General features: G+C 43.6%; 2 protein-coding genes across 5 annotated transcripts in view; one reads left to right on the top strand and one right to left on the bottom strand.

Annotated features, from left to right (window-relative positions):
* Positions 1 to 1,685: 1,685 nt before the first annotated feature.
* LOC129817785 (transcription initiation factor IIA subunit 1-like) lies at positions 1,686 to 12,187 on the top strand. 4 transcript variants are annotated; one of them, XM_055873345.1, is made up of 12 exons: positions 1,686 to 1,806; positions 3,589 to 3,690; positions 3,961 to 4,120; positions 4,686 to 4,724; positions 4,923 to 4,987; positions 5,655 to 5,730; positions 5,929 to 5,967; positions 6,209 to 6,342; positions 7,114 to 7,215; positions 7,485 to 7,730; positions 9,312 to 9,401; positions 9,633 to 12,187. In XM_055873345.1, the coding sequence occupies exons 1-12, from the start codon at positions 1,777 to 1,779 to the stop codon at positions 9,738 to 9,740; spliced, it is 1,191 nt and encodes a 396-aa protein (XP_055729320.1). In that variant the 5' UTR covers positions 1,686 to 1,776; the 3' UTR covers positions 9,741 to 12,187. The 4 variants fall into 4 exon arrangements, with proteins under 4 accessions (XP_055729320.1, XP_055729319.1, XP_055729322.1 ...); XM_055873344.1 differs by having other exon boundaries at positions 6,209 to 6,360; XM_055873347.1 differs by lacking the exon at positions 5,929 to 5,967.
* Positions 12,188 to 15,539: 3,352 nt separating this feature from the next.
* The window catches only part of LOC129817782 (thyrotropin receptor-like), a 33,183-nt gene continuing 23,280 nt past the window's right edge, over positions 15,540 to 25,442 (bottom strand). The window contains exons 9-12 of the mRNA XM_055873340.1: positions 24,138 to 24,326; positions 17,704 to 18,046; positions 16,993 to 17,574; positions 15,540 to 16,802 (exon numbers count right to left, since the gene is read on the bottom strand). Coding sequence (XP_055729315.1) covers positions 16,173 to 16,802; positions 16,993 to 17,574; positions 17,704 to 18,046; positions 24,138 to 24,326 — 1,744 coding nt within the window. The 3' untranslated portion in view covers positions 15,540 to 16,172. The remainder of the gene's footprint in view (positions 16,803 to 16,992; positions 17,575 to 17,703; positions 18,047 to 24,137; positions 24,327 to 25,442) is intronic.

The following is a 25,442-nucleotide window of genomic DNA, read 5'->3' as shown; positions in this document are numbered from 1 at the left end:
TGTGTGGTATTAAAAAAGATTCTGCTTTGTAAAATTAAGTACAATTGCATGAAATGTTTATAAAAATATATATTTTCTCAGACCTGCAAATACGATAATCGATTCATGCAATGCTTTTACCATAAAGGAGATCTATCCACCACTACACTTCTCCACGTGGTCTGTGAACCCACAACCTTCTGGCCCGCAGCCCTGTGCACGATCAAAATTCTTGCGTTGCCATAACGCTTTCAAGGAGAAGAACACTTTCTCAAACATCATATCTCAGGCTCCGGTCTGTCCAAGAAGTGAGGGTAACGGTAAGGATGTTCTCTCACTTTAAAATATATTTTGCTGAAGAGAGGGCCATCCCATTTTATTTCAGAAGTCCGATTTTCTCCATTTAACCCTTATTATCAATAACATTCACTTCCTTATTATAACCAAAGATTGTGGATATACTGACAAGATACATGTATCTTTGCCAGTGGAGGCTGCTGAGGGGAGGACGGCTCATAATAATGGCTGGAATGGTGGAATGGAATGGTGGAATGGAATGGCATCAATCGCGTGTTTGATGTTGTTGACACCATTCAAATCATTCTGCTCCAGCCATGACCACGAGCCCGTCCTCCCCAATTAAGATGCCACCAACCTCCTGTGCTCTTTGCCCTAACATTGGGAGTCGTTTTCCTCAAAGCTGCACTGAGGGCTGTCGAGCTCCCCTCTATCTGTTCGTTAGATAGGTGGATACATCTCATTGTTGTAGTCTTTTTTTGAATATTCGATGAGGGTTGTTGACGTCAACCACCTGTATTCAATGGAGAGAGACGCTATGCTACTAGCCTTAAGCAAAATATGCAAAGTCATCTCGAGACAACTCCGATATAAAGTATTTTTTTCTCAAAGTTGCCGGGATGCCACATATCCTACTTTTATCAGTACACTCGTAACAACTTTATAAGCATTACGAAACTTCTATTCGATCAAATAAACATCACGTAGCAAATAATCCATTCATTTTTTGTTGACCAACTTTGACACTCTCATTGACCTACATACAAACACTCAAAACTTGCTTGTTGGGCGAAACAACGAAAAATATTTAGAAAAAGGAAGATTATCCAATCTATAAACATGTTAGTTTCCACTGGCGGCACCATCCAACCTGCATTACAGACTACTGGTTCACTCTATGAGGAAACACTTATTTTCGCATAGCTCATAAATTCCTGTGCCTGCCTAGGAAATATGGCATTAGACAGTTTACCTTGTATTGCAACGTCTGGTAAAAATAAAATAAAAAGATTGCATGAATGCATTGTGATGTTTATATACCAAACAAAACGTAGTAATACCAAAAACTAAAAAAAACAGTAGTCAGCATCAACGCTAATCAGAAATGATATAAGCAAAGCTATTTGTTTTTGTAAATAATTTCATTCATTCAATTCCCAATACACTAGGTAAAAATACATTTCGCAGTACTGTCAAAACTGAATATGTTTTTCTTCTGTACGATATTCTCGCGGACTCTCGCGGTAATGACCGGGTTGACCTGCCTTATGTCTCGCGCACTCGCAGCTCCAGCTCAGTATATAAAGGAGGACAACGGCGGGCGAAGAACGGCTGGGAAGGCACAGACCGGATTTGTAAATAAGACCGTTCAAATCTGTGTTTTATTTACAAAAGTTATGCCGGCTAATTTTAAGTATCGTACCCAGTTGTTTTAGAACGTTTTTTCTTTTTTTGCTCTCATTCCTCGCTTCATTTTCGTGTGGTTTTACACTACGCGTAATGGCGAGCTCGGCTAACTCGAATCCAGTGGTAAGGATCATTCTCAGAGGGTAGTTAGTGAGACAGAACTAGTTATGATGGCAAACTAACTGCCAAAAAATATAATTGAGTGCAAAAACATTAAAATAAGTTACTTAGGGAGTATTGTTGGGGAAACAATTTAGATTTTCTCATGAATAAAAATGATAGCCATAAGTACAACAGCCATTTTAACCTCTCGAAACCATAGCTAAATCATTTTCAGAATGCAGCTGGGGAATTACGTTTTTAACTTATCTTGGGCAAATGTTCTCAGATGTAGTTTTAACCTTTAGCCAAGTCTTTTAGTTTAAGCTAGATAATTAAATATCAAGTTAGAAATGTGATTTGAGCCTTGTTTATTGGCTTTTAGGCTAATTTGCAAGCTATGCTGCGCCTAACTACAGTAACGTTAGCTAGTCAACATGCATCAACTACATTGGTGCATTTTCAATGTGGACTGGAGAGCTAGCAAAAAAATATAACGTAGTTAACTAGCAATAACGTTAGTTCTCGTACTAACTTCTCGTACTAACTAGTAACTATCTACAGTAGCTTGGAGTTTAGGAATTGTTCCTGGAGCCTAATGAAAACTTGCAGTTTGCCTTGATGTACAGTTGGAAGCACCTTCTCATCCAATGCATTTGTTTAATTCCTATTGTCGTAATTAAAACTGATTCAGGTGTTATTTATTGCTTGATAATTTCAAACAAGGTCGTACAGTGCCTCTGTCCACCATTACACGAACAAGGCTGCTCGCTAGCCGCCCCAAAACACGTAGTCCTCTATTCTCCACTATTTATTTGTCCGTCTCTAAAATCACATTTTAACCAGCTAAAGTCACACTATCTTCTAGCTACATTCCCATTTACATCCAACATTCGAATATTAGTGACTGCGAGCGTGAGGCAATGTGTGCCTGACCCCGGCTCCGTAAAATGGCTTCCATGTCTCCTCTCTTGACGGTTGTGACCCTCCTCCTTTCCGCAGCTCGGTTTTATACCGCCATATTGGCTCTCTAATATAGACTGCCCGGGATGGGAAGGCGCTACTCAACCCTACGTCACCGTCTCTACATATAAACACCAGACTGAGCTTTAAATAGTGAGCAGACAGGCCAAGAGGCGGGCAGGGCGATGGTGACACCGGGGAAAGTGACCTCTGTCGGTGTTCATGCGATCATTTTAGTTTGACGGTGTATGATTGAACGTTAAGCTATATTGTGCATGGCCTATCGAGTTTAGTTCTCGCAAGCTGAACGATTTATTTCGGTTGTTTACAGTTTGAGAAAATCCTAAAGGCCGATTGATTGAGAAACGATTGCTGCGTTAACTTGTTTACGGTTTGAAAGCTCCCATATGCACTGCACATTTGTGGTCTAGTCCAGGGTTTCCAAACTGTTCAATCATATATTAATATAACTTGATGATGAATTGTCCCAACTTGTCCAAGAATTTGTAAAATTTGGGGGAATGCAAGGAAAGTCTGCTTGCTTTTACTTTACAAATCATAATTTGGAACTGATTTTACATAGCTTAGTTGCAAGAATGGCACTTTTTTGTTGACATTTTGTGGTTTCTAAGTTCTGTTCATTTTAAGATTATTATGGTATGCAGTTTATGAATGTCTGGCACTGATGTTCAAAGGCAGTCATGCCCCAAAATGACATTTTGTATTATTTGTTGGCTGACATTCTTTACCAAGCTGCATTTGAATACATTTCAGTTATCACTATGTGGAATAACTATACTATATTTTAGAGCACTTCTAACAGTGCTCTGTATGTTCTGTCAGCCTAAACTGTACAGGTCTGTGATTGAAGATGTTATCAACGAAGTCCGGGAGCTCTTCCTGGATGAGGGGGTGGACGAGCAGGTTCTCATGGAGCTCAAAACAGTACGGAACTCATCACTTCCTTTTTAAGCGCATTCCATTCTAGAATATTCTTCCTCTTGCAGATCTATAGTAGATCCTACTATTATGCAATATGAGATCTCTAAGCCTCAATCCCAAATGAATGGACCATCTAATTCCACCTTCCATTTGTGGTCAGAGGACAAGCAAGTCTAAAGATCCCTCTGGAAAACATGAAATTATATTAGATTATAAACTGATGGTCAACTTCTTACCCCTCCTTTTATGTTATTGTCTTTTCTTCTTCCCTAGCTGTGGGAGAACAAGTTAATGCAGAGTAAGGCAGTGGAGGGCTTCCATACCGAGGAGCAGGCGGCCCTCCAGGCAGCAGCCCATCAGCAGGCCCAACAGGCCCAGCAGGCCACCCAGCAAGCCCAGGCACAGCAGGTCCTCCTGCCCCCGCAGCAGCAAGGTGAGTCCTCGGCCCTGACACGTCACCTCTGCTGTCCTTGGTACGTTATGGGCTGGTTTCCCAGATACAGAATAAGCCTCGTCCTATAGTTAAAAAGCATGTTCAATGGAGATTCTCAATTGATTAGGCTTTTTAGTCCAGGATTAGGTCGAATCTGTGTTCAGGAAATTAACCTGGCCTATAAACCATTGCCCCGTTTTTACAGCCATGCCCAGCCTCTAACACCTCTAATCACCATCTTTCTCACTTCCTGGTCCACCTCCAGTGTATGAGTATATTTGGGGCATTGAAAAGCGCTATGTAAAACCCATATAGATGGTTCCCTGACACACCACTTTAAAGCCAACCACCCACCTCAGACCAGCCCTGCCTGCCACCCCTAACCACCATGTCTGGTCTTTTCACACTCAGTGTATGATATAAATTGCTATGAGTCCAGACACAACAGGTCCTTGTCTAAGTTGCCCAATTCAAAGTCCATTTCAAAGAACTACTTGAAATGAGTATCTGCAAAGTATATGAAAACCACAAATGCATTGAAAAGAGAATCCATTCTTATTCACAGTGACGAGCTGGCAATCCACCCGGCCTACTGTCACAAGCGGTAATATAATCCCTTGATGATTATAATACAGTATTTATTGTTTACATACACACACACACACACACACACACACACACACACACTGTTTGTTCCAAAGCAGCATTGGCAAGATGTTGTTTCACATTTATTAGAAGTGTAATTACTGAGTGTGGAATCAATACTTTAATGAATACATGCATCTCCCCTGTCTCTCCACAGCACCCCAGCAGCAAGTCATTGTGCAGGATCCTAAAATTCTGCAGCACATGAGTGCAACGGGGATGGTGAGTGGAGTAGGGTGGTTGTCTGTAGATGGACTACACGTTTAGGACCGGTGACATAAGAGCTGGCGCTGAGCGTGACACTGACCAGGCCAGCTGGAGGACAGATGGAACAGAGGGATGAGGGAAGGAGGGGAGGAGAAGCGAGGCCACTCAGGAAATCGTTTAGTGAGAGCTACGGATTTCAGACTGGATTACTGAGCAGATAAACCGAGAAGAGCCTCACACTCGTCTGTCCCCCCCCCCCCCCCGGGTATTTTCTGAGCTGAAGTTAGATCAGTCTTAGACTCTGGGATATTCTAGCTCTGTTTTTCAAAGACGATAGAAAGGTGTCTCCCTAGTTTTCTGACCAGTTTTTCTGACGGACTGTTTTTTTCCTATCTAACCTTCCCCCATCAACTGGTTTTGTCTTCTGAACTCACATGTGTCTTAGATTTAGACGCTGTAGTCTTTGTGTGATGCACAGATTTCACCGGTCTGCACAGAATATGGGATTATTATAGCAAATTGATAGGTTACATTTTAAATGCTTCTCCGGGCGTTTTGAAGAACTGTTTATCTGTGAAGAGTCTTATCTTGAACAAGGACACACTCTAGCGCACCCTCTCGTTATTTATTTATTTTCCCCTTGCCTGGTTAGTAATGTGCGTTTTCTCTGTTTGTCCTGTAGAGTGCAGCAGCCACCGCAGCAACCCTGGCCTTACCCACAGGTGTCAGTCCCTACCATCAGCTTATCACCAGCCAAGGTAGAACATTTAACATCACACTAGGTCTAGTATTAATCATGTGTTATAACAGTGCATAGTGATTCATTGATTATTTGACAACTAAAAGTATATACACAGCCGTATTGTTGCAGAAAGATTACCTCACCAAATACCAATGTGTTTTTTGTTTTGTTCTGCCCTGGATTTCTTATGTCCTTCCCGGGTGACGCACATCAGGCAATTTGTCCCAGAATTGTTATATTAAGACATCGGACGGTGTGTACAACCTAGGAATAAGAAGCCTTTCTTTCTGACTTGTTAATATACTTGTTTCTCAACATTCAAACTGTTCTTGGTGTTGTCATGGTTTCGATAATATGGATCTTTGATTGAGTCTCACGAGGTTGGGTCTGGGTCCGAGGGCTTCGGCCTTCATCGCTCGTTCCTCTCCTCTGTTCTCCAGTCAGATCCTGAACATACTCTTCATAGGTCTAATATCCTCCTCCTCTGACCCCAGGTCAGATCCTACAGTTTGTGCGTGCAGCCAACGGTGCTCAGTACATCATCCAGCCCCAGCAGCAGATGGTGCTACAACAGCAGGTCCTTCCTCAGATGCAGCCGGGTGGCGGGCAGGCTCCCGTAATACAGCAGGTACGCCCCATTACACAGGTAGGTCTGCTCGCCGTCCTCCAACATATACATTACATGGCCAAAAGTATGTGGACACCTGCTTGTTGAACACCTAATTCCAAAATCATGGGCATTAATATGGAGTTGGTCCCCACTTTGTTGCTGTATCAGCCTCCACTCTTCTGGGAAGGCTTTCCACAAGATGTTAGAACATTTCTGCGGGGACTTGTTTCCATTTAGCCACAAGAGCATTAGTGAGGTCGGGCACTGATGTTGGACGATTAGGCCTGGCTCGCAGTCAGCGTTTCAATTCATCCCAAAGGTGTTCGATGGGTTTGAGGTCAGGGCTCTGTGCAGGCCAGTCAAGTTCTTCCGCATCGATCTCAAACCATTTCTGTATGGACCTCACTGTGTGCACTGGCCAGGGCATCTCTAGCAGGGCGGACATTTGACGAACTGACTTGTTGGAAAGGTGGCATCCTATGACGGTTTCACATTGAAAGTCACTGAGCTCTTCAGTATGGGCCATTCTACTGCCAATGCCTGTCTATGGAGATTGCATGGCTGTGTGCTCGGTCTTATATGCCTGTCAGCGGCCGGCGTGGCTGAAATAGACAAATGGAGGTGGTACCTCTGGTGGAGGTGATCCTCCTCGTGCAGATTGTCCTCAGATTTACAGAAGTGGCTTAAGATGGCTATGTTGTGCAAGCTGAGTGGTTTTGGAAGGTGAAGTGTCCGTTACTAGTTCCTGGTGGTTCAGTGGGGTGTAATGTCATGTTGCTGCCCTCCCAGGTGCTGGCTCCTCTCCAGGGAGGCCACCCGCAGCAGACTGGAGTCATCATCCAGCCTCAACAGATCGTCCTCACTGGGAACAAGGTCCAGCAAAACGCACAGGTCAGATATCAAACACTCACTAGTCACTACTGGCGCTCTATAGAAACAAAAAAGGATGGTACACGTATTCCCCTGAAATGATTTGATAAAATATGCATTAGTATACCTACATTCAATGTAATTTTTACACTCCGCTTTTGAGAATCTATAGATATGCAAGAGGGAATTATTTATTGTATATACAAATGGGGATTCCTCTGCTGAACACCCCATGCCACATTCAACCAGCTCTCACCACCCAATCCTTCTCAACCCATCACTCTCTTCAGGTAATGCAGATGCCCGGCCAGGTGCAGCAGATCCAGCAGCAGGTCCAACAAGTACAACAGGCCCAGGGTGGCGCTGCGCCAGGGCCACCACAGCAGCAAGCCAAGCAGCAGCCTCCTATGATGCTGCAGGTTGACGGAGCGGGAGACACGTCCTCAGAGGATGAGGACGAGGAGGAGGAGGAGTATGATGAGGATGAGGATGAAGACAAGGATAAGGATGGAGGGGAGGAAGGCCAGGTGGAGGAGGTGGGTAGTACTCTCAATGAGACCGAGAGAGAGACAATGGTTCTAAACTTTTACCCTTAGAATGTTTGTATGACCTACTGACTAGGTGAGCAAAACTATCTGTAACCAGTTCCAATGCACTTTACCAGCACACTGTTGTACTCTCTAGATTTGGCTGTAGAGATTGAGTGATAGGATGGAAATACAGTGCCTTTGGAAAGTGTTCAGACCCCTTGACTTTTTTCACATTTTGTTACAGCTTTATTTTAAAATTGGAGAGAAACAAAATTCCTTCTTCTACACACAATATCCCATAATGACAAAGCAAAAACAGGTTTTTAGAAATGTTTACTAACAAAAAATATATAAACACATTTACATAAGTATTCAGACCCTTTACTTTGTTGAAGCACCTCTGGCAGCGATTACCGCTTTGCCTTCTTGGGTATGACACTACAAGCTTGGTACGCCTGTATTTGGGGATTTCTCCCATTCTTCTCTGCAGATCCTTAGGTTGGATGGGGAGCGTTGCTGCACAGCTAGTTTCAGGTCTCCCCAAAGATGTTCGATCTGGTTCAAGTCCGGGCTCTGGCTGGGCCACTAAAGGACATTCAGGGACTTGTCCCGAAGGCACTCCTGCATTATCTTGGCTGTGTGCTTAGGGTCGTTGTACTGTTGGAAGGTGAACCTTCACCCCAGACTGAGGTCCTGAGTGCTCTGGAGCAGATTTTCATCAAGAATCTCTCTGTACTTTGCTCCATTAATCTTTTCCTCGATCCTGACTAGACTCCCAGTCCCTGCCGCTGAAAATATCCCCACAGCATGATGCTGCCACCACCATGACTCACCGTAGGATGCTGCCAGGTTTCCTCCAGACGTGATGCTTGGCATTCAGGCCAAAGTGTTAAACCTTGGTTTCATCAGACCAGAAAATCTTGTAATGGTCTGTGAGTCCTTTAGGTGCCTTTTGGCAAACTCCAAGTGGGCCGTCATGTGCCTTTTTACTGAGGAGTGGCTTCCGTCTGGCCACTCTACCATAAAGGCCTGATTTGGTGGAGTGCTGCAGAGATGGTTGTCCTTCTGGAAAGTTCTCCCATTGCCACAGGAACTCTGGAGCTCTGTCAGTGACCATCAGGTTCTTGGTCACCTCCCTGACCAAGGCCCTTCTCCCCCGATTGCTCAGTTTGGCTGAGTGGCCAGCTCTAGGAAGATTCTTTGTGGTTCCAATCTTCCATTTTTACGAATGATTGAGACCACTGTGTTCTTGGGGACCTTCAATGCTGAAGAAATTGTTTGGTATCCTTCCCCACATTTGTGCCTCGACACAAACCTGTCTTGGAGCTCTACGGACAATTCCTTCGACCTCATGACTTGGTTTTTGCTCTTATTTAAATAAGGTATTTCTGGGTTTTTTGTTAAATTGCAAACATTTCTAAAAATGTTTTCACTTTGTCATTATGGGGGATTGTGTGGAGATTTATTATTTTTTTAATCCATTTTATAAAAAGGCTGTAACGTAACAAAATGTGGGAAAAGTCAAGGGGTCTGAATACTTTCTGAATGCACTGTATGTAGGTTATCAATCCCCCCCCCCCTTTTCAGGAGCCTCTGAACAGTGAAGATGACGTGAGTGATGAGGAGGACCAAGAACTGTTTGACACAGAGAACGTGGTGGTGTGCCAGTACGACAAGGTAAGTCATCCCCAGATGACTACAATACGATGTATCCTGTATATGAGAATCCACAGTGAGGAAACCAGTGAGACTTCCTATGTATGTGTCTGGTATCCCCGTCTGCTCCTGTCCTAACACCATCACTGACACTGTCCATTTGGTTTCCCTCTTCTCCTCCGATACACACGGTATTGTGCGAAAGAGCGAGGCATCCCAGTCTGTTGCTACCTAACTATTTTCTCTCCTCAGATTCACAGAAGTAAGAACAAATGGAAGTTCCACCTGAAGGATGGGATCATGAACCTGAATGGCCGAGACTACGTCTTCTCCAAAGCCATCGGGGACGCTGAGTGGTAAAACGCACCACAAAAAGGGTACATCCAAAATGGCACCCTATTACCGATTTTTATAGTGCGCTACTTTTGACCAAGGCCCATAGTCCTCTGGTCAAAATGAGTGCACTACATAGGGGAATAGGGTGCTGTTTGGAACGTAGGCAAAGCAACAAAACACCACAAAAGAACTCTGGAACTTTCTGTTCGAGAAAGAGGGAGACCTCAATAACTGAAGACCCAGGGAATCACTGGAGACATTTCAGCCCGAAGACCTGTGGTGGGTTGGTGGGGGAAGGAAAATATGACACCACCCAAAACTGTGAGATGCACATCTGAATGAATGGTATTTCAGTATCAATACCCAACAAGCTTGAGAAGACTGTCCCTGCATCGTAGAACCCTCAGAGGAGGAGGGATCCTTTGCGCTTCTTTGTTTGAATGAATTCACCTTCAGTTTGAACTGACAGTCTTACACACTTGTAGTGGACCAGATATAACCACCGACTTGACTTGACCCACCCTAAACACTGTATACCTATAGGTTTGAATCGAGGTCAAAGTTCAGTGAAAATGCCCAGCGATTGGACAGGGAAATCTGTCAATTCCAGTTGTGCCCAGTGATTGGCTAGGGAACTTGTCAGTCAATCCTAGTAGGTTTTTTTTCTTCTCAAAGTGACCCTGCACTACACAGTAAAGTTGACACCAGTGTATTGAGTTAAGATGGCTGTTTGCAAAGGCCGACGTTATTAGCTTCTTGTTGTAAATCTCCATTCCATGTCACTGATATGATATTCCTGCCACGTGTTCTCATGGTCCATACTAGAAGTTTCCTTCCGGGTATCCAGTTGATACTAGTGTTCGGCAGTGTAGCGCTCCCCTCCTGTAATCGTTGTAACTTCGTATATTTTTATTGTTATGATGAAGACCAACCCCACTAAAGGCAAAAGAACGGTAACGACCTAGTGATGTAAATTGAGCGAAGGGAACCCAGGGCACCTCCTATTCCCTATAGAATGCATTTTTGTGAGCCCTGGTCAAAAGTAGTGCTCTACAAAGGGAATAGGATGCCATTGGGGATTTAAAAAAAAATCCCCCGTCTGCTTCTTTTTCAAGCCCTCCTAAATCATTCTATCGTTGACTGACCCCGTGCAAAGACGGTTAATGAATCAACCAATAAATGGATAGATACAATTATTGTACAAATGTCTTCAAACATTTACAGTTTTCCTGTTTTGTGTATCTGGTCTTCTAATTCAGTGGTTAATCAGTGCAGCCAGCTGGAGATTTGCATTGTCAGTGTCGATGTATCGTGAAGTCGGTCAAGTTTGGCCACAGCATGCCCAATATTGTGTGTGTGTGAGGTCTGTCCGAGTTCACTGCTTGTTGAAGATGGATTCATCAGTTAATGTTGTTGGAAGAATGGACACCCCACATCCCCTTTCCGATTTTACAGTAAAAATAGATAACATTTTTGTGATTCATTTCTTTTGTCGATTTTTGTATTTATTCCTGAAAGCTCAGGCAGTGTTATATATTTCGGGGGGGGGGGTAAAAAGTAATCAAGAAGCCGCACCAATCTGTGCTCTTATGATGATAACGAAGTGTTCCTTTTTTCTTTTAGTTGGTTGGACGAGGCTCCATGTGCTGTGGGCCATGTCTTGGCTGCTGTGTACAGCACTGTCTGTCTTGTGCTTTCATTTTAATCATGATGATTTTAGAAAAGTCCTGTTCAAGCAGGTTTCAACTTCTGGGGGGCAAGGTGTGTGTTCTCTGCAGTTTATTTTAACAGTGCCCCATTGCATCAAAAAAATGTCTCTGAAATAAATAAAGTATGTTTTCAGCTTTTTCATAGTAGCTTTGATTCTGTTTGGGTTTTGTGTGTGTGTGTGTATATATGTATGCCTGTGCAGTCATTCTCAGACACAATGGCCCAACTCATGACTAAAGTAGTCATTCTGTTGAGGAATGTATGCTGGAACATTTCAAGGTAGCTTCTAGTTGTGGAACTCTGCGCTTGGACAAGCAGTAGCATATGATATGAGCCACTCTTCTGCTCAAATGGCCATTTTAATCAAATTATTTTAGCATTGTTCCTAATTCCACATGTTCTAATTCCCTGATGTAATTTCGTATGTGCCTTTTGGATTTTAGTTTGGCATTTAGGTATTCACATATAATGATAATAATCATTTGGAGAGGATTTCTCTAGGTAATGTACTTTGACTTATTTTTTTCTTCATGTACCATGCTTTTCAACTGCTGTTGGGAAAGAAACGGTTGGTTTGAGATGTATCGTTTGTATTATCATTCATATAACCATTTTTATTTCAAATCAAAGATCTTTGTAAATGACAATAACTTGGAGGATGTGCTTTGAATACAAGTAATTAGAGAAGGTAGTATTTTATTGAGCAGACATGTTGAGTTTTTGCCTTTTCTAAACATTTTATTAAAGTAATATCAAAGCTGGTTTGTGTATGGCTTTTTTAATGTTTTTACTGGAATAGTTTAATCGTTCATTGACAGATGAGCGGCAGAATTTAAGAATATCTTACCTCAGAAAAGAAATAATTTGGGTGATTGTAGCTTTGACACAAACTTTATATTTTTTAACTGAGGATTCGGTCAGCTATAAATCTTACAATCCTTTTCCACGGCGATATATCTTTAGATTAATCCCCACTTTCCACATTTTGTGTGGGATAATCCAAATACTGTATGGCAGTGGGCCATGTTGTGTGGGTGTTTCTCGTGCCCTAATTCCAGACCAGCTGGTGTATGTTTTCATGTGGGTACTTTTGAGATAAAAGGTATGGTGGAAGTGGGACTAGAGCCCAGTTACTCAGCCTAGTTTAAATGGATTGTGTTGGTTTTACCTACTTTAGTTGAATGCTCTGGATAAGGGTGTGCTAAATTACTCATATGATGTTGATTCTGCCTCTGATTGTAAATGGAGATGAGTAGTGGCCCATCCTAAATGCCAGATGGAGTTGAAGTTAAAAACTCAGATGGAGTGGATGAGGGATAGTGGACCCTACAAACTCAGGAGTAGTCTGGGCCTAGCCTACTGAGTGAGCACTGAAGTAGAGAGCTGCTAGTTATACTGCCTGGTTTTTATGGATCCAGGTACGTCCGATGTATCCTCTTGATTCCAAAATCCCAAGTCCAACGGGGAGAATATCCTGGGAGTAAGCTCGCTAGAGAGTATGATATTTGACCCAGGGTCTACAGGCTCGATGGTGGACATCTGCAGTCCATCCAATTATAGTGATGGACTCTGGCTGTTATTAAAAGTGTTGGAACGAGTGATGTGGGGCCTTGTGACATGTCTCTTGTCGGCTGTGGGGTTCACTAGCATGAAATAATGGCAGGCAAGGCGGTCTGGAGACATTTGAAAAATCTGAAAGGGAGGAAGGAGTGTTTTCTTTCCCCTCCACTTCACCATTTTCTCATTTTCTCTGCGTAAGAGAGCAGAGTGTGGTGGAACGCTCTAGTAGTTCTATGAGAGGGTGACCCTTGACCTTTCAAGAGCAGCACACTGACTACACCTACTGACCTGCGTAGACGTGAGGGACAAGTCAACAAGCTGAGTCACAGCATTAATATAAAAACAGCACGATCTCAGACACAGACCAGTCCTAATATTTTTTCAATATTAGAATCTGCCTTCTCTCTTTCTTCCCATCTCTCTCGTTCTCTCTCGCTCTTCCCATCTCTCTCGTTCTCTCCCGCTTTTGATGAGTTCAGTTTCTTCCCACTATTTGTGTTGAGAAACTCAATATGGCAGCGTGGTTGCATGTCGTTCATCCAAAGCGCCCTGCCCTCCTGGTTATTTGGGGAGCGTCTGGGAGATGAGAGGTTTATTTGAAATACCAGGAGAGGAATGGGCCAGGCCATGATAGGAACCAGGGCTAGAGAGAATGGAATGAAATTGGTTCAATTTAACACAAGTCCGTTTGTTTGACCCTGTCTGTAGACCATGACTGTCTTTTTTTTCTCTGTTTGATTAATATTTTATTCTAGTTTGTGCCATGGGAGGACATAGTATAATATTGTTATGTACTCTGGTGAACTCAATGAGATCCGTCTTACCCCTCAATCGATTTGTTTCAAGTTTAATGTCATGCACAAGTACAGTGAATTGCCTTTCAACCTCTAAACTCAATGCTGTAATCAATAACAATGTAATACTACAAATAAATGTGATGACTAAGTATTTTATTGAGTTTTTACTACTTCAATATAACAGAACCTGTTACATGGTCCTCGGTTGGTTTTATAATTCCCGTTTTCACTGTATTTAATCCTTTTGATATTGAAGACTCGACTAAGACAACTTGTGTCAACCAGTAAAATGTTTTTATACGAATTAGAAAAACAGAATATTTTTAATCTGTTGGATATCTGACAAAATCTAACAAAAGGCCAAGAACCTTTATTTAGCTGAACGGAAGAGTTGCATATCACTTTGGCCTGATGCAAGAGAGAAAATAAAAACATAATAGGAAATGATCGCTTTTTCCAGGAAAGTTAATTCCCTAGCTGTCTGCATTTCTCTGAAAGTGTCACAGTGCAGTTCAAATGCTATCCAGATGTCAAGCGGGCGGTCATTGGCAGAAAGCTCCAATATCTCACTATAGCAACAGCTATCTTGCTTTTTTTTGTATGTTTGTTTTTCTAGCAAGGCACGGTTTTATCCAGACCTGGGTTCAAATACATGTGTATTTGAGTATCTGGTATTGAAAATATTTTTTTCTGTGTATTGGAGTATTTTCAAATACACAGCCCAAAACAAGTACTTTTATTAGAGTATTTGAATGGTTATGTATACAAACCAAGTAGTCTACCAATTGTATTTGAGACTATTTTAAAATACCTGGGTTAAGTGCAAGGAATGTGTATGAGTAAGTGTATTTTCAAATACTTTAAGTGTATTTCCAAATTTATTAAAATATTCAACAACTTGTCTTTTCAAATAAAATATATCTGAATACATACATCGGAATGTATGTGAAAGTAATTGAACCCAGGTCTGGTTGCATCTTCTCTGTCTGAAAAGTCACTTATATCCTCTTAAGAATGGAAATATATATTGGTTTCGGGGTTGGGATGTATTTCTGGAAATTCTTTACATGTTTATTTGGATCAGTTCAGTAGCAACATTAAATAGGACCACGAGAAGAAGAAAAATAAGTAGACAAATGTTTAATGTATCTCTGGAATGTAATATACATTTGGGGCAAAACCAAATCACTTATGCTGTAGATACTTTTCAAAGAGAACGGTTTGGTAAAAACACTCATGTCTGGTTTTCACATTATGGCTCCTTCTATAGATTGATGCCATGTGACGATTAACACATTTTCTCACTTCCTTTATGTAGCTGGTTTGTTAATTAACATTTTTAAAGGCACACTAAAAAGATGCAGTATCACAACAAAGTTTTGCATTTTATGTCTTTGTACGTGGATTACTCTTCTCATTTCTATACAGTATACACATTGCGCAACATTAAGGGATGCAGTATTTCCCTGTCTGAAGTTAGGTCTAGTTTCTAATCACCCTGGACCTGCAGGCTGATCTGTAATACAGTACCAGGACAATATCCAGGAGTCTCTAAGGCAGGGGTGTCAAACTCATTCCACGGAGGGCCTTGTGTCTGCAGGTTTTTGGTCTTTCCTTTCAATAAAGCCCTAGACAACCAGGTGTGGGGAGTTCCTAACTAATTAGTGATGTTAATTCATCAATCAAGTACAAGGGTGGAGCGAAAACCCGCAGACACTCGGCCCTCCATGGAATGAGTTTGACACCTGTGCTCTAAGGAATCTCTTCATTTCATAGGTCTGACGTTTGAGAAATCAAATATCATATTGCAGACCTCTCAAAGTTCATAATTTCTTCATTTAGCTCTTAGTGTAAAAAAAACGTCCCTTTTTTTGTCTGGTATGTATGAATAATCATGGATTTAAAGTTCACAAGAAAACGGGGTAGATTTGCTAAATGTGATAAAACATTGATCGAGGAGATATTTTTTGGGGGGACCAGCTTTAGTTCATCTACAATTTAAACAAAGGTGTAAATCAACTTTGTTTTCAGATACAGTACAGCTGACAGTTTCAACACCCTATTAAATCTTTAGAATTAACGACCGAAATAGGATCATTTCCTAACGAAGTTTTGCTGCAATCAACCAGGATATCTCATATCTCACTGACACGTAATATTCCTTGACAGTCAGTATATTAATTGCAACAACAACAAAAATCACAGCAGAAATTGTGAAAACAGTCAAACGTGCGAAAAGGTTCTGAAAAAAGTCTGGCTTGCTGTAAAATATCTTAACAGTTCAATCCACTTCCAGTTTTGATTTCACTGTGGCTCCTCTCCTCTCTCCAACCAAACCATCACTGGCACCATCACAGTACTCTTTGATCTCCCCAGGCTAGGTTTGAGTTCATGTGTACAGGCTACAGTTCTCCTCCGGACTGGGTTGCTGGGAGGTGGGTTGGAGGTAGGTTTGACCAGACCCAGAACGATCCTGCAGGTGGATGGGTACCTCCTCTGGTCCTCCTGTTCCCTTCTCGTTTTTGTCTCTCTTCTTACCTCTCCGGACCTGGTGACATACCCCACTGCTACCCTTCGAACTGACCGTCTGCCCTCTGAAGAGCTGTGCCCGGCGCTGGCACAACCCCACCTTACTGAGCAGGATAAAGACATCCCCCCTGAAGGCCTTGGTGAAGATGGCGTACAGGAAGGGGTTGGCACAGGAGTTGAGAGGGTAGAAGAGCACCAGCAGAATCTTGGAGTTGGATACAGTGATGAGAGGCCGGTCCAGAACCGCCGACATGGCGTAGAAAGAGATGGGCGCCATACACACGAAGTCCGTGAAGATAAGGACGGCCATGCGTTTGGCGATGTTGGTGTCTTTGGAGCCGGACCGGTAGTGCGGGTTGTGGACAGTGCAGTAGATCTTGATGTAACAGGCACAGATGACCAGAAATGCCAGGATGTTGAGGATAAGGACTGAGACAATGTACACCTGGGCCACGGTGGACTGCGTGTCCATGGGTAGGCAGATACTGACCTAGTTAAATAAAGATAAAATAAATAATCCATCAATCAATCGTTACAAAACCGATTAGCCAGCCCACTGCTATGGCTACTCTTGCAGGTCTACGGGGTCCTAGGCTTACCGTAGACTGGCTAATTGGTTTTGTAACACAATCAATCACAGAATCAAATAAATTAATATTAAGAAATAGATGAATACTGACCTTCTGGTAACTACTAACCCCCACTAGGGGGAGCATCGCTAGGAGGAGGCAGAACAACCATCCAGCCAACATCACAGCAGCTGCATGGGGCAGACGCAACTTCCTGTCCAGCCTCATGGCGAACGTTATCGCATACCACCTCTCTAGCGTGATCACCGTCAGCGTATACACCGACAGCTCGCTGGCAAACACGGTAAAGAACCCCGCTAACCCGCAGCCCGGCCCCGTCTGCCAGTCGATGGCGTGGTTGTAGTACTCTGCCCGGGTGTGAAGGTCCACAGAGGCGATGAGGAGGAGATATATCCCCATGCAGAGGTCAGCGAAGGCCAGGTGACACATGAGGAAGCGGGAGACGGAGAGCTTGTAGTGAGAGGTGAGGAGGACTAGAAGGGCCACCATGTTGCCTACAACAGCCAGTAGGGACACGAACCACACAGACACCCGCAGGAAGCTGAAGCCCATGATGTCCTCGCACGGGTTGAACTCGTCCGGCGCAGGGGCGCAGGTGACCTCCTCGTCCTCCTCACAGACCACGTAGTCATAGCGACTGTCGAAGTCCTGGCTGGTGTCCTCCTGGGGGTTCTGTAAGATAAGATCAGATTATCACAGAGACACAGAAATGTATCCTTTTCCTTTCCTTGATTTGTTATCCCCCCCCCCCTCCCCCGTCAGCACTGGCAACACTCTGGTTGCTGACGAGTCTCTCTTTACCTTCAGTGTCTCCCCGAAGCCCACGTCATCATCCGGCTGGCCCCCGAAGTAAGCGTGGTAGTGGAGGCTGCTTTGGAAGTCTCTCCGGGGATCTCCCTGGGTGTCTCTGAACACCCCATCTCTGAAGCCCACCTCGCTGGGCTGCGGGTCAGCTGCATCCCCCATGGGATCCTCTTGGAGGGATGGGACTGTGAGGGGACCCACGGATCTCTTCTGGTGCCGGTCTGCTGCAGTGTCCGATGCTGGGTCTACTTGAAGAGAGGGGACTCTGAGGGGACCTACTGATCTCTTTTGATGCTGGTCGTAGAAAGCTGTCAGGTTACAGATGATGTACTCAAGGTATCTGCAATGTCAAAAGAGACTCATTGTAGAAAGTGTACTGTAGATCTACGAGTTCTTCTTTGAGTTTCACTTTCTGCTTCCGTTGGTGCTTTGAGAATAATTGAAGGTGAAATAATTAGTTTGAGTCTGTAATGAGCATGGCAAGGTTGATCAAATGAAACTGTGAATGACTGTAAGTTGAAGTTGAGTACAAACAAATAAATACAAAATCATTCAGCTTGAATCCTTTCCTTCAAAATACCTCTTTATACACTCCTGGGTCCAGCTATCATATTATTTACATACCCAGTTAAAGAAGATAAACAGATTCATGTTTTGAGGGGCTCATTAGTCGTGTTTAGACGTTGGTCTTCCTACAATAACAGTGTTGACTGACGGTAATTAAAGCCGCCTAATAAGACGTTATAGGTAAACGCATCAGAGTTGACTTCATCTCAGCCAACATCCACACTGAGGAATTACAGCTGTGCTATTCAACAGCCATTAATCATACTGTAACTGTACACAAGACAGAGCAATACACACCACAGTACACTTTCAGGGTTAATAATGCACTCTATCATTTTATTTTCATTTACAAAACCATCAATGAAAGAGTTCACAGGTCTCTAGTTGTAACGGAGCCAAGCAGCATTCATTTACAAACTTCTAGACAAATAAACGTTGGAAGGACCAGTCAGTCAAAGGGAAATATCATTGTGCTCTTGTTTATGTATATTTTTGGGGCAACGTTGCAGATGGTATGGCTCAAGTCCCTAGTGAGACACCATGGTAGAATGGAGGAATGTATTGCGAGAGGAAATGGTAGAATGATGATTTATTGGGAAAGATGGGTTGATCTGTGGCTGTCTGAACGGTGGAGTGTTGGAATAATTCTACACACAAATGTACCGTAGAAATGTTTGAGGTCCTCCTATAAGGGGTGAAGATGGGATTGTTATATGTTTTGCGTTAGACAGTTTACGTTTTGTGGTTTGGTTTCATGCTGTGAGTGGTGTTAGTGTTGATCCTGGTAGTTATGGGTGCGCTCGCTTCCATGCCCGTCCAGGTCTCGGGTGGGGCTTGGTTTTTCCAGCACTCGGAAAATAATTTTTGACCGGGGGCCAGGCCTTGCCTTTACCTACATCTCGGGGCTGGTGGGGTCGAGCGCACCCACTGACCAGAGCACTCACTGACCTGACCAGAGCACCTACTGACCAGAGCGCCTACTGAGCTGACCAGAGCACATACTGACCAGAGCACTCACTGACCAGAGCACTCAGTGACCAGAGCACATACTGACCAGAGCACATACTGACCTGACCAGAGCACTCACTGACCTGACCAGAGCACTCACTGACCTGACCAGAGCACCTACTGGCCAGAGCACATACTGACCAGAGCACATACTGACCTGACCAGAGCACATACTGGCCAGAGCACTCACTGACCAGAGCACATACTGGCCAGAGCACTCACTGAACAGAGCACATACTGACCTGACCAGAGCACTCACTGACCAGAGCACCTACTGACCAGAGCACCTACTGACCAGAGCACCTACTGACCAGAGCACCTACTGACCAGAGCACATACTGGCCAGAGCACTCACTGACCAGAGCACATACTGACCAGAGCACATACTGTGGGAGCGGAAATTTGTATTGTCTGTGTATTGTATTGTTGTGTTAAATAAAATAAAAGAGCACCTACTGGCCAGAGCACATACTGACCAGAGCACATACTGACCTGACCAGAGCACTCACTGACCAGAACACATACTGACTAGAGCACATACTGACCTGACCAGAGCACCTACTGGCCAGAGCACATACTGACCTGACCAGAGCACATACTGACCAGAGCACATACTGACCTGACCAGAGCACTCACTGACCTGACCAGAGCACATACTGACCAGAGCACATACTGACCTGACCAGAGCACTCACTGACCTGACCAGAGCACTCACTGACCTGACCAGAGCACTCACTGACCTGACCAGAGCACATACTGACCTGACCAGAGCACATACTGACCTGACCAGAGCACATACTGGCCAGAGCACTCACTGACCAGAGCACATACTGGCCAGAGCACTCACTGACCAGAGCACATGCTGGCCAGAGCACTCACTGACCAGAGCACATACTGACCTGACCAGAGCACTCACTGACCAGAGCACCTACTGACCAGAGCACCTACTGACCAGAGCACCTACTGACCAGAGCACCTACTGGCCAGAGCACCTACTGGCCAGAGCACCTACTGGCCAGAGCACTCACTGACCAGAGCACATACTGTGGGAGCGGAAATTTGTATTGTCTGTGTATTGTATTGTTGTGTTAAATAAAATAAGAGCACCTACTGGCCAGAGCACATACTGACCTGACCAGAGCACATACTGGCCAGAGCACTCACTGACCAGAGCACGTACTGACCTGACCAGAGCACTCACTGACCAGAACACATACTGACCAGAGCACATACTGACCTGACCAGAGCACCTACTGGCCAGAGCACATACTGACCTGACCAGAGCACATACTGACCAGAGCACATACTGACCTGACCAGAGCACTCACTGACCTGACCAGAGCACTCACTGACCTGACCAGAGCACCTACTGACCAGAGCACATACTGACCTGACCAGAGCACATACTGACCAGAGCACATACTGACCAGAGCACATACTGTCCTGACCAGAGCACATACTGACCTGACCAGAGCACCTACTGGCCACAGCACATACTGACCAGAGCACATACTGACCAGAGCACATACTGACCTGACCAGAGCACTCACTGACCAGAGCACATACTGACCAGAGCACATACTGTGGGAGCGGAAATTGGTATTGTCTGTGTATTGTATTGTTGTGTTAAATAAAATAAAAGAGCACCTACTGGCCAAAGCACATACTGACCAGAGCACATACTGACCTGACCAGAGCACATACTGGCCAGAGCGCTCACTGACCAGAGCACATACTGACCTGACCAGAGCACTCACTGACCTGACCACCTACTGACCAGAGCACATACTGTGGGAGCGGAAATTGGTATTGTCTGTGTATTGTATTGTTGTGTTAAATAAAATAAAAAATAGTAATATATATATATACACATACATACATGCATTCTGTAAGTATTCACCCCCTATCCCTTTTTCCACATTTTGTTATGTTACAGTACAGCCTTATTTTAAAATGTATTAAATAAATAAAAAATCCTCTTCAATCTACACACAATAATACCTCATAATGAAAAAGTGAAAACAGGTTTTTACAAATGTATAAAAAATGAAAAAAACAGATATACCTTATTTAAATAAGTATTCAGACCCTTTGCTATGAGACTCAAAATTTAGCTCAGGTGCATCCTGTTTCCATCGATCATCCTTGAGATGTTTCTACAACGTCATTTGAGTTCACCTGTGGTAAATTCAATTGATTGGACATGATTTGGAAAAGGACACACTTGTATAAATAAGGTCCTGCATTTGCAATGCATGTCAGAGCAAAAACCAAGCCTTGAGGTCGAAGGAATTGTCTGTAGAGTGCATAGACAGGATTGAGTCGAGGCACAGATCTGTGGAAGGGTACCAAAACATTTCTGCAGCATTGAAGCTCCCCAAGAACACAGTGACCTCTATCATTCTTAAATGGAAAAAGTTTGGAACCACCAAGACTATTCCTACAGCTGGCCGCCCAGACAAACTGAGCAATCGGGGAAGAAGGGCCTTGGTCAGGGAGGGGATGATTTTCAGCGGCAGGGACTGGGAGACTAGTCAGGAGATGGATACATTAATGGAGCAAAGTACAGAGAAATTCTTGATGAAAACCTGCTCCACAGCGGTCAGGACCTCAGACTGGGGTGAAGGTTCACCTTCCAACAGGACAACGACCCTAAGTACACAGCCAAGACGACGCAGGAGTGGCTTCAGGACAAAGTCCTTGAGTGGCCCAGCCAGAGCCCGGACTTGAACCCGATCAAACATCTCTGGAGAAACCTGAAAATAGCTGTGCAGTGACGCTGCCCATCCAACCTGACAGAGCTTGAGGGGATCTGTAGAGAAGAATGGCAGAAACTCCCCAAATACAGTTGTAGCGTCATACCCAAGAAGACTCAATGCTGTAATCGCTGCCAAAGATGCTTCAAGAAAGTAAAGGGTCTGAATACTTATGTAAATGTGATATTTCCATTTCCCCAAACATTTTGAAACCTGTTTTTGTATAGATTGATAAGGGAAAAACAATTTAATCCATATTAGAAAAAGGCTGCAACGTAACACAAAGTGGAAAAAGTCAAGGGGTCTGAATACTTTCCGAATGCACTCTCTCATATAATATATATACAGTTGAAGTCGGAAGTTTACATACACCTTAGCCAAATACATTTAAACTCAGTTTTTACAATTCCTGACATTTATTCCTCGTTAAAATTCCCTGTCTTAGGTCAGTTAGGATCACCACTTTATTTTAAGAATGTGAAATGTCAGAATAATAGTAGAGAGAATTATAAAGTTCAGCTTTTATTTCTTTCATCAAATTCCCGGTGGGTCAGAAGTTTACATACACTCAATTAGTATTTGGTAGCATTGCCTTTAAATTGTTTAACTTGGGTCAAACGTTTCAGGTAACCTTCCACAAGCTTCCCACAATAAGTTGGGTGAATTTTGGCCCATTTCTCCTGACAGAGCTGGTGTAACCGAGTCAGGTTTGTAGGCCTCCTTGCTCAAACACGCTTTTTCAGTTCTGCCCTACACATTTTCTATGGGATTGAGGTCAGGGCTTTGTGATGGCCACTCCAATACCTTGACTTTGTTGTCCTTAAGCCATTTTGCCACAACTTTGGAAGTATGCTTGGGGTCATTGTCCATTTGGAAGACCAATTTGCGACCAAGCTTTAACTTCCTGATTTTCCTACCTCACGATGACATCTATTTTGTGAAGTGCACCAGTCCCTCCTGCAGCAAAGCACCCCCACAACATGATGCTGCTTCACGGTTGGGATGATGTTCTTCGGCTTGCAAGCCTCCCCTTTTACTCCAAACATAACGATGGTCATTATGGCCAAACAGTTCTATTTTTGTTTCATCATACCAGAGGACATTTCTCCAAAAAGTACGTTCTTTGTCCCCATGTGCAGTTGCAAACTGTAGTCTGGCTTTTTTATGACGGTTTTGGAGCAGTGGCTTCTTCCTTGCTGAGCGGCCTTTCAGGTTATGTCGATATAGGACTCGTTTTACTGTGGATATAGATACTTTGTACCTGTTTCCTCCAACATTTTCACAAGGTCCTTTGCTGTTGTTCTGGGATTGATTTGCACTTTTCGCACCAAAGTACGTTCATCTCTAGGAGACAGAACGCGTCTCCTTCCTGAGCGGTATGACAGCTGTGTAGTCCCATGGTGTTTATACTTACTATTGTTTGTACAGATGAACGTGGTACCTTCAGGCGTTTGGGAATTGCTCCCAAGGATGAACCAGACTTGTGGAGGTCTACAATTTTTGGTCTGAGGTCTTGGCTGATTTCTTTTGATTTTCCCATGATGTCAAGCAGAGGCACTGAGTTTGAAGGTAGGCCTTGAAATACATCCACAGGTACACCTCCAATTGACTCAAATGATGTCAATTAGCCTATCAGAAGCTTCTAAAGCCATGACATAATTTTCTGGAATTTTCCAAGCTCTTTAAAGGCACAGTCAACGTAGTGTATGTAAACTTCTGACCCACTTGAATTGTGATACAGTGAATTATAAGTGAAATAATCTGTCTGTAAACAATTGTTGGAAAAATTACTTGTGTCATGCACAAAGTAGATGTCCTAACCGACTTGCCAAAACTATAGTTTGTTAACAAGTCATTTGTGGAGTGGTTGAAAAACAAGTTATAATGACTCCAACCTAAGTGTATATAAACGTCCGACTTCAACTGTATATATAGTACACAATAAAACGTGTGAAACATGTGAACATGTGAAACAACAGCAACTCTACATCAACACAGGGTACAGCCTTTCCACATCTCCAGAAACACGTCATTGTCCACGCAATATGGAAATGGCTTCACAATGATTGACATAAAAAAAACGTTAAAACATCATCTCACCCTCTCTTCTTCTTGAGGTTCTTGAAGCCGCAGCACAGGGAGGGGTAGGTGAGGTCTGCGGTAACCAGGTGTTTGAAGGTTTTGATTGGCGGGAGCTTCTTCAGGTTCCAGGCGTTGCGGGCCATCAGCTCCCTGAGAGATTCCAGGCCTGCTGTGGGGAGGGACGACACCCCCGTCAGGGACACGTCACTGGAAAAGGAAACACAGAGAATACATGTGACAGATGGAGGTAATACAGAGCTCCTAGAGGGTTCTTACAGAGTTCAGAACAGTGAATACGGGAGACAGCTGGAGGTTAAACAGGGGTCATACAGAGTTCATACAGCTTTGGGTCACATATTATGTCACCTTGGGGAATGTGTGTGTGTGCGCGTGTGTGTAGAAGTGCTGTAATGGTATTTGGAATCATAGGCCATGGCACGGGCCATAGACATTACTATCATTAAAGCCTAACAACAGATGAAGCCTAGTGAAGATATGGTTTTGTACTGTTTAGGACAGCAACACCTCCCCACCTTCTAGTTGTTATGATATGCATGGCTACCCGTTTTGCGCATTCTCCAAATCTGGGATACACATGTTTGTCAAATGCCTATTTATTCCCCAATTGTTAGACTTGCGATCTTTCTGAAACGGAACGCAAAATACAACGCCTACATCTTGTTCCCGCAAAAGAGTATCCACCACTCTTCCATCGTCTTTATCTAATTAAACATTCTGTTTGTATTGTCCACGTTGCCATGCCAAAGACTGAACCTCACTGGGACGTAAAGTCACAACTCAGTACAAGCTCACATCCAGTCCTGGGTTTGCATCCCAAATGGCACCCTATTCCCTATATAGTGCACTACTTTTGAACGGAGCCCTGGTCAAAAGTAGTGCACTATACAGGGAATAGGGTGCCATTTGGGTATTCAATTTCAGCTTCAGCATCCTGTGTGATTGTATTATCAGCACATAGTGTAACCTACACTCCCCCTTCGAGGGGCCAAGTGGGGGACAAAACATTAACAAGATGTTTCCTCATCTAGTGTATCAGTGAAATGATCTGCTAAATGATTTAATAATAATAATATACAGAAACACAAGCCAAACAATGCATAAAATTAAATCACACTTTCTTTCTTTTCCAGAGGCAGCTGAGTATTTTTCTGTCACATTGGTTCTCTCTCTCTCTCTCTGGTGGAACATTGAGCAACACTGGATAATAATAGTGTGTGTCAAAGACCTGCCGGCGGTCTGATTTTGTCATTGGAAGATATTTAGGCCATGACCTCATGTGGATGACCTCACCACTCAGCCAGG

The sequence above is a fragment of the Salvelinus fontinalis genome, chromosome 20 (assembly GCF_029448725.1).
Source record: "Salvelinus fontinalis isolate EN_2023a chromosome 20, ASM2944872v1, whole genome shotgun sequence".
Classification (NCBI taxonomy): domain Eukaryota; kingdom Metazoa; phylum Chordata; class Actinopteri; order Salmoniformes; family Salmonidae; genus Salvelinus; species Salvelinus fontinalis.
The sequence above is the reverse complement of the archived record's forward strand: the minus strand, read 5'-3'. Positions and strand labels throughout refer to the sequence as shown.

What these genes read in the sequence shown, in the direction of transcription:
- LOC129817785 (XM_055873344.1), top strand. Translation starts at nt 1,777, where the DNA reads ATGGCGAGCTCGGCTAACTCGAATCCAGTG. An exon ending in CGGCTAACTCGAATCCAGTG is followed by an intron (nt 1,807 to 3,588) that starts GTAAGGATCATT and finishes ATGTTCTGTCAG; the next exon opens with CCTAAACTGTACAGGTCTGT. An exon ending in CCGGCCTACTGTCACAAGCG is followed by an intron (nt 4,725 to 4,922) that starts GTAATATAATCC and finishes GTCTCTCCACAG; the next exon opens with CACCCCAGCAGCAAGTCATT.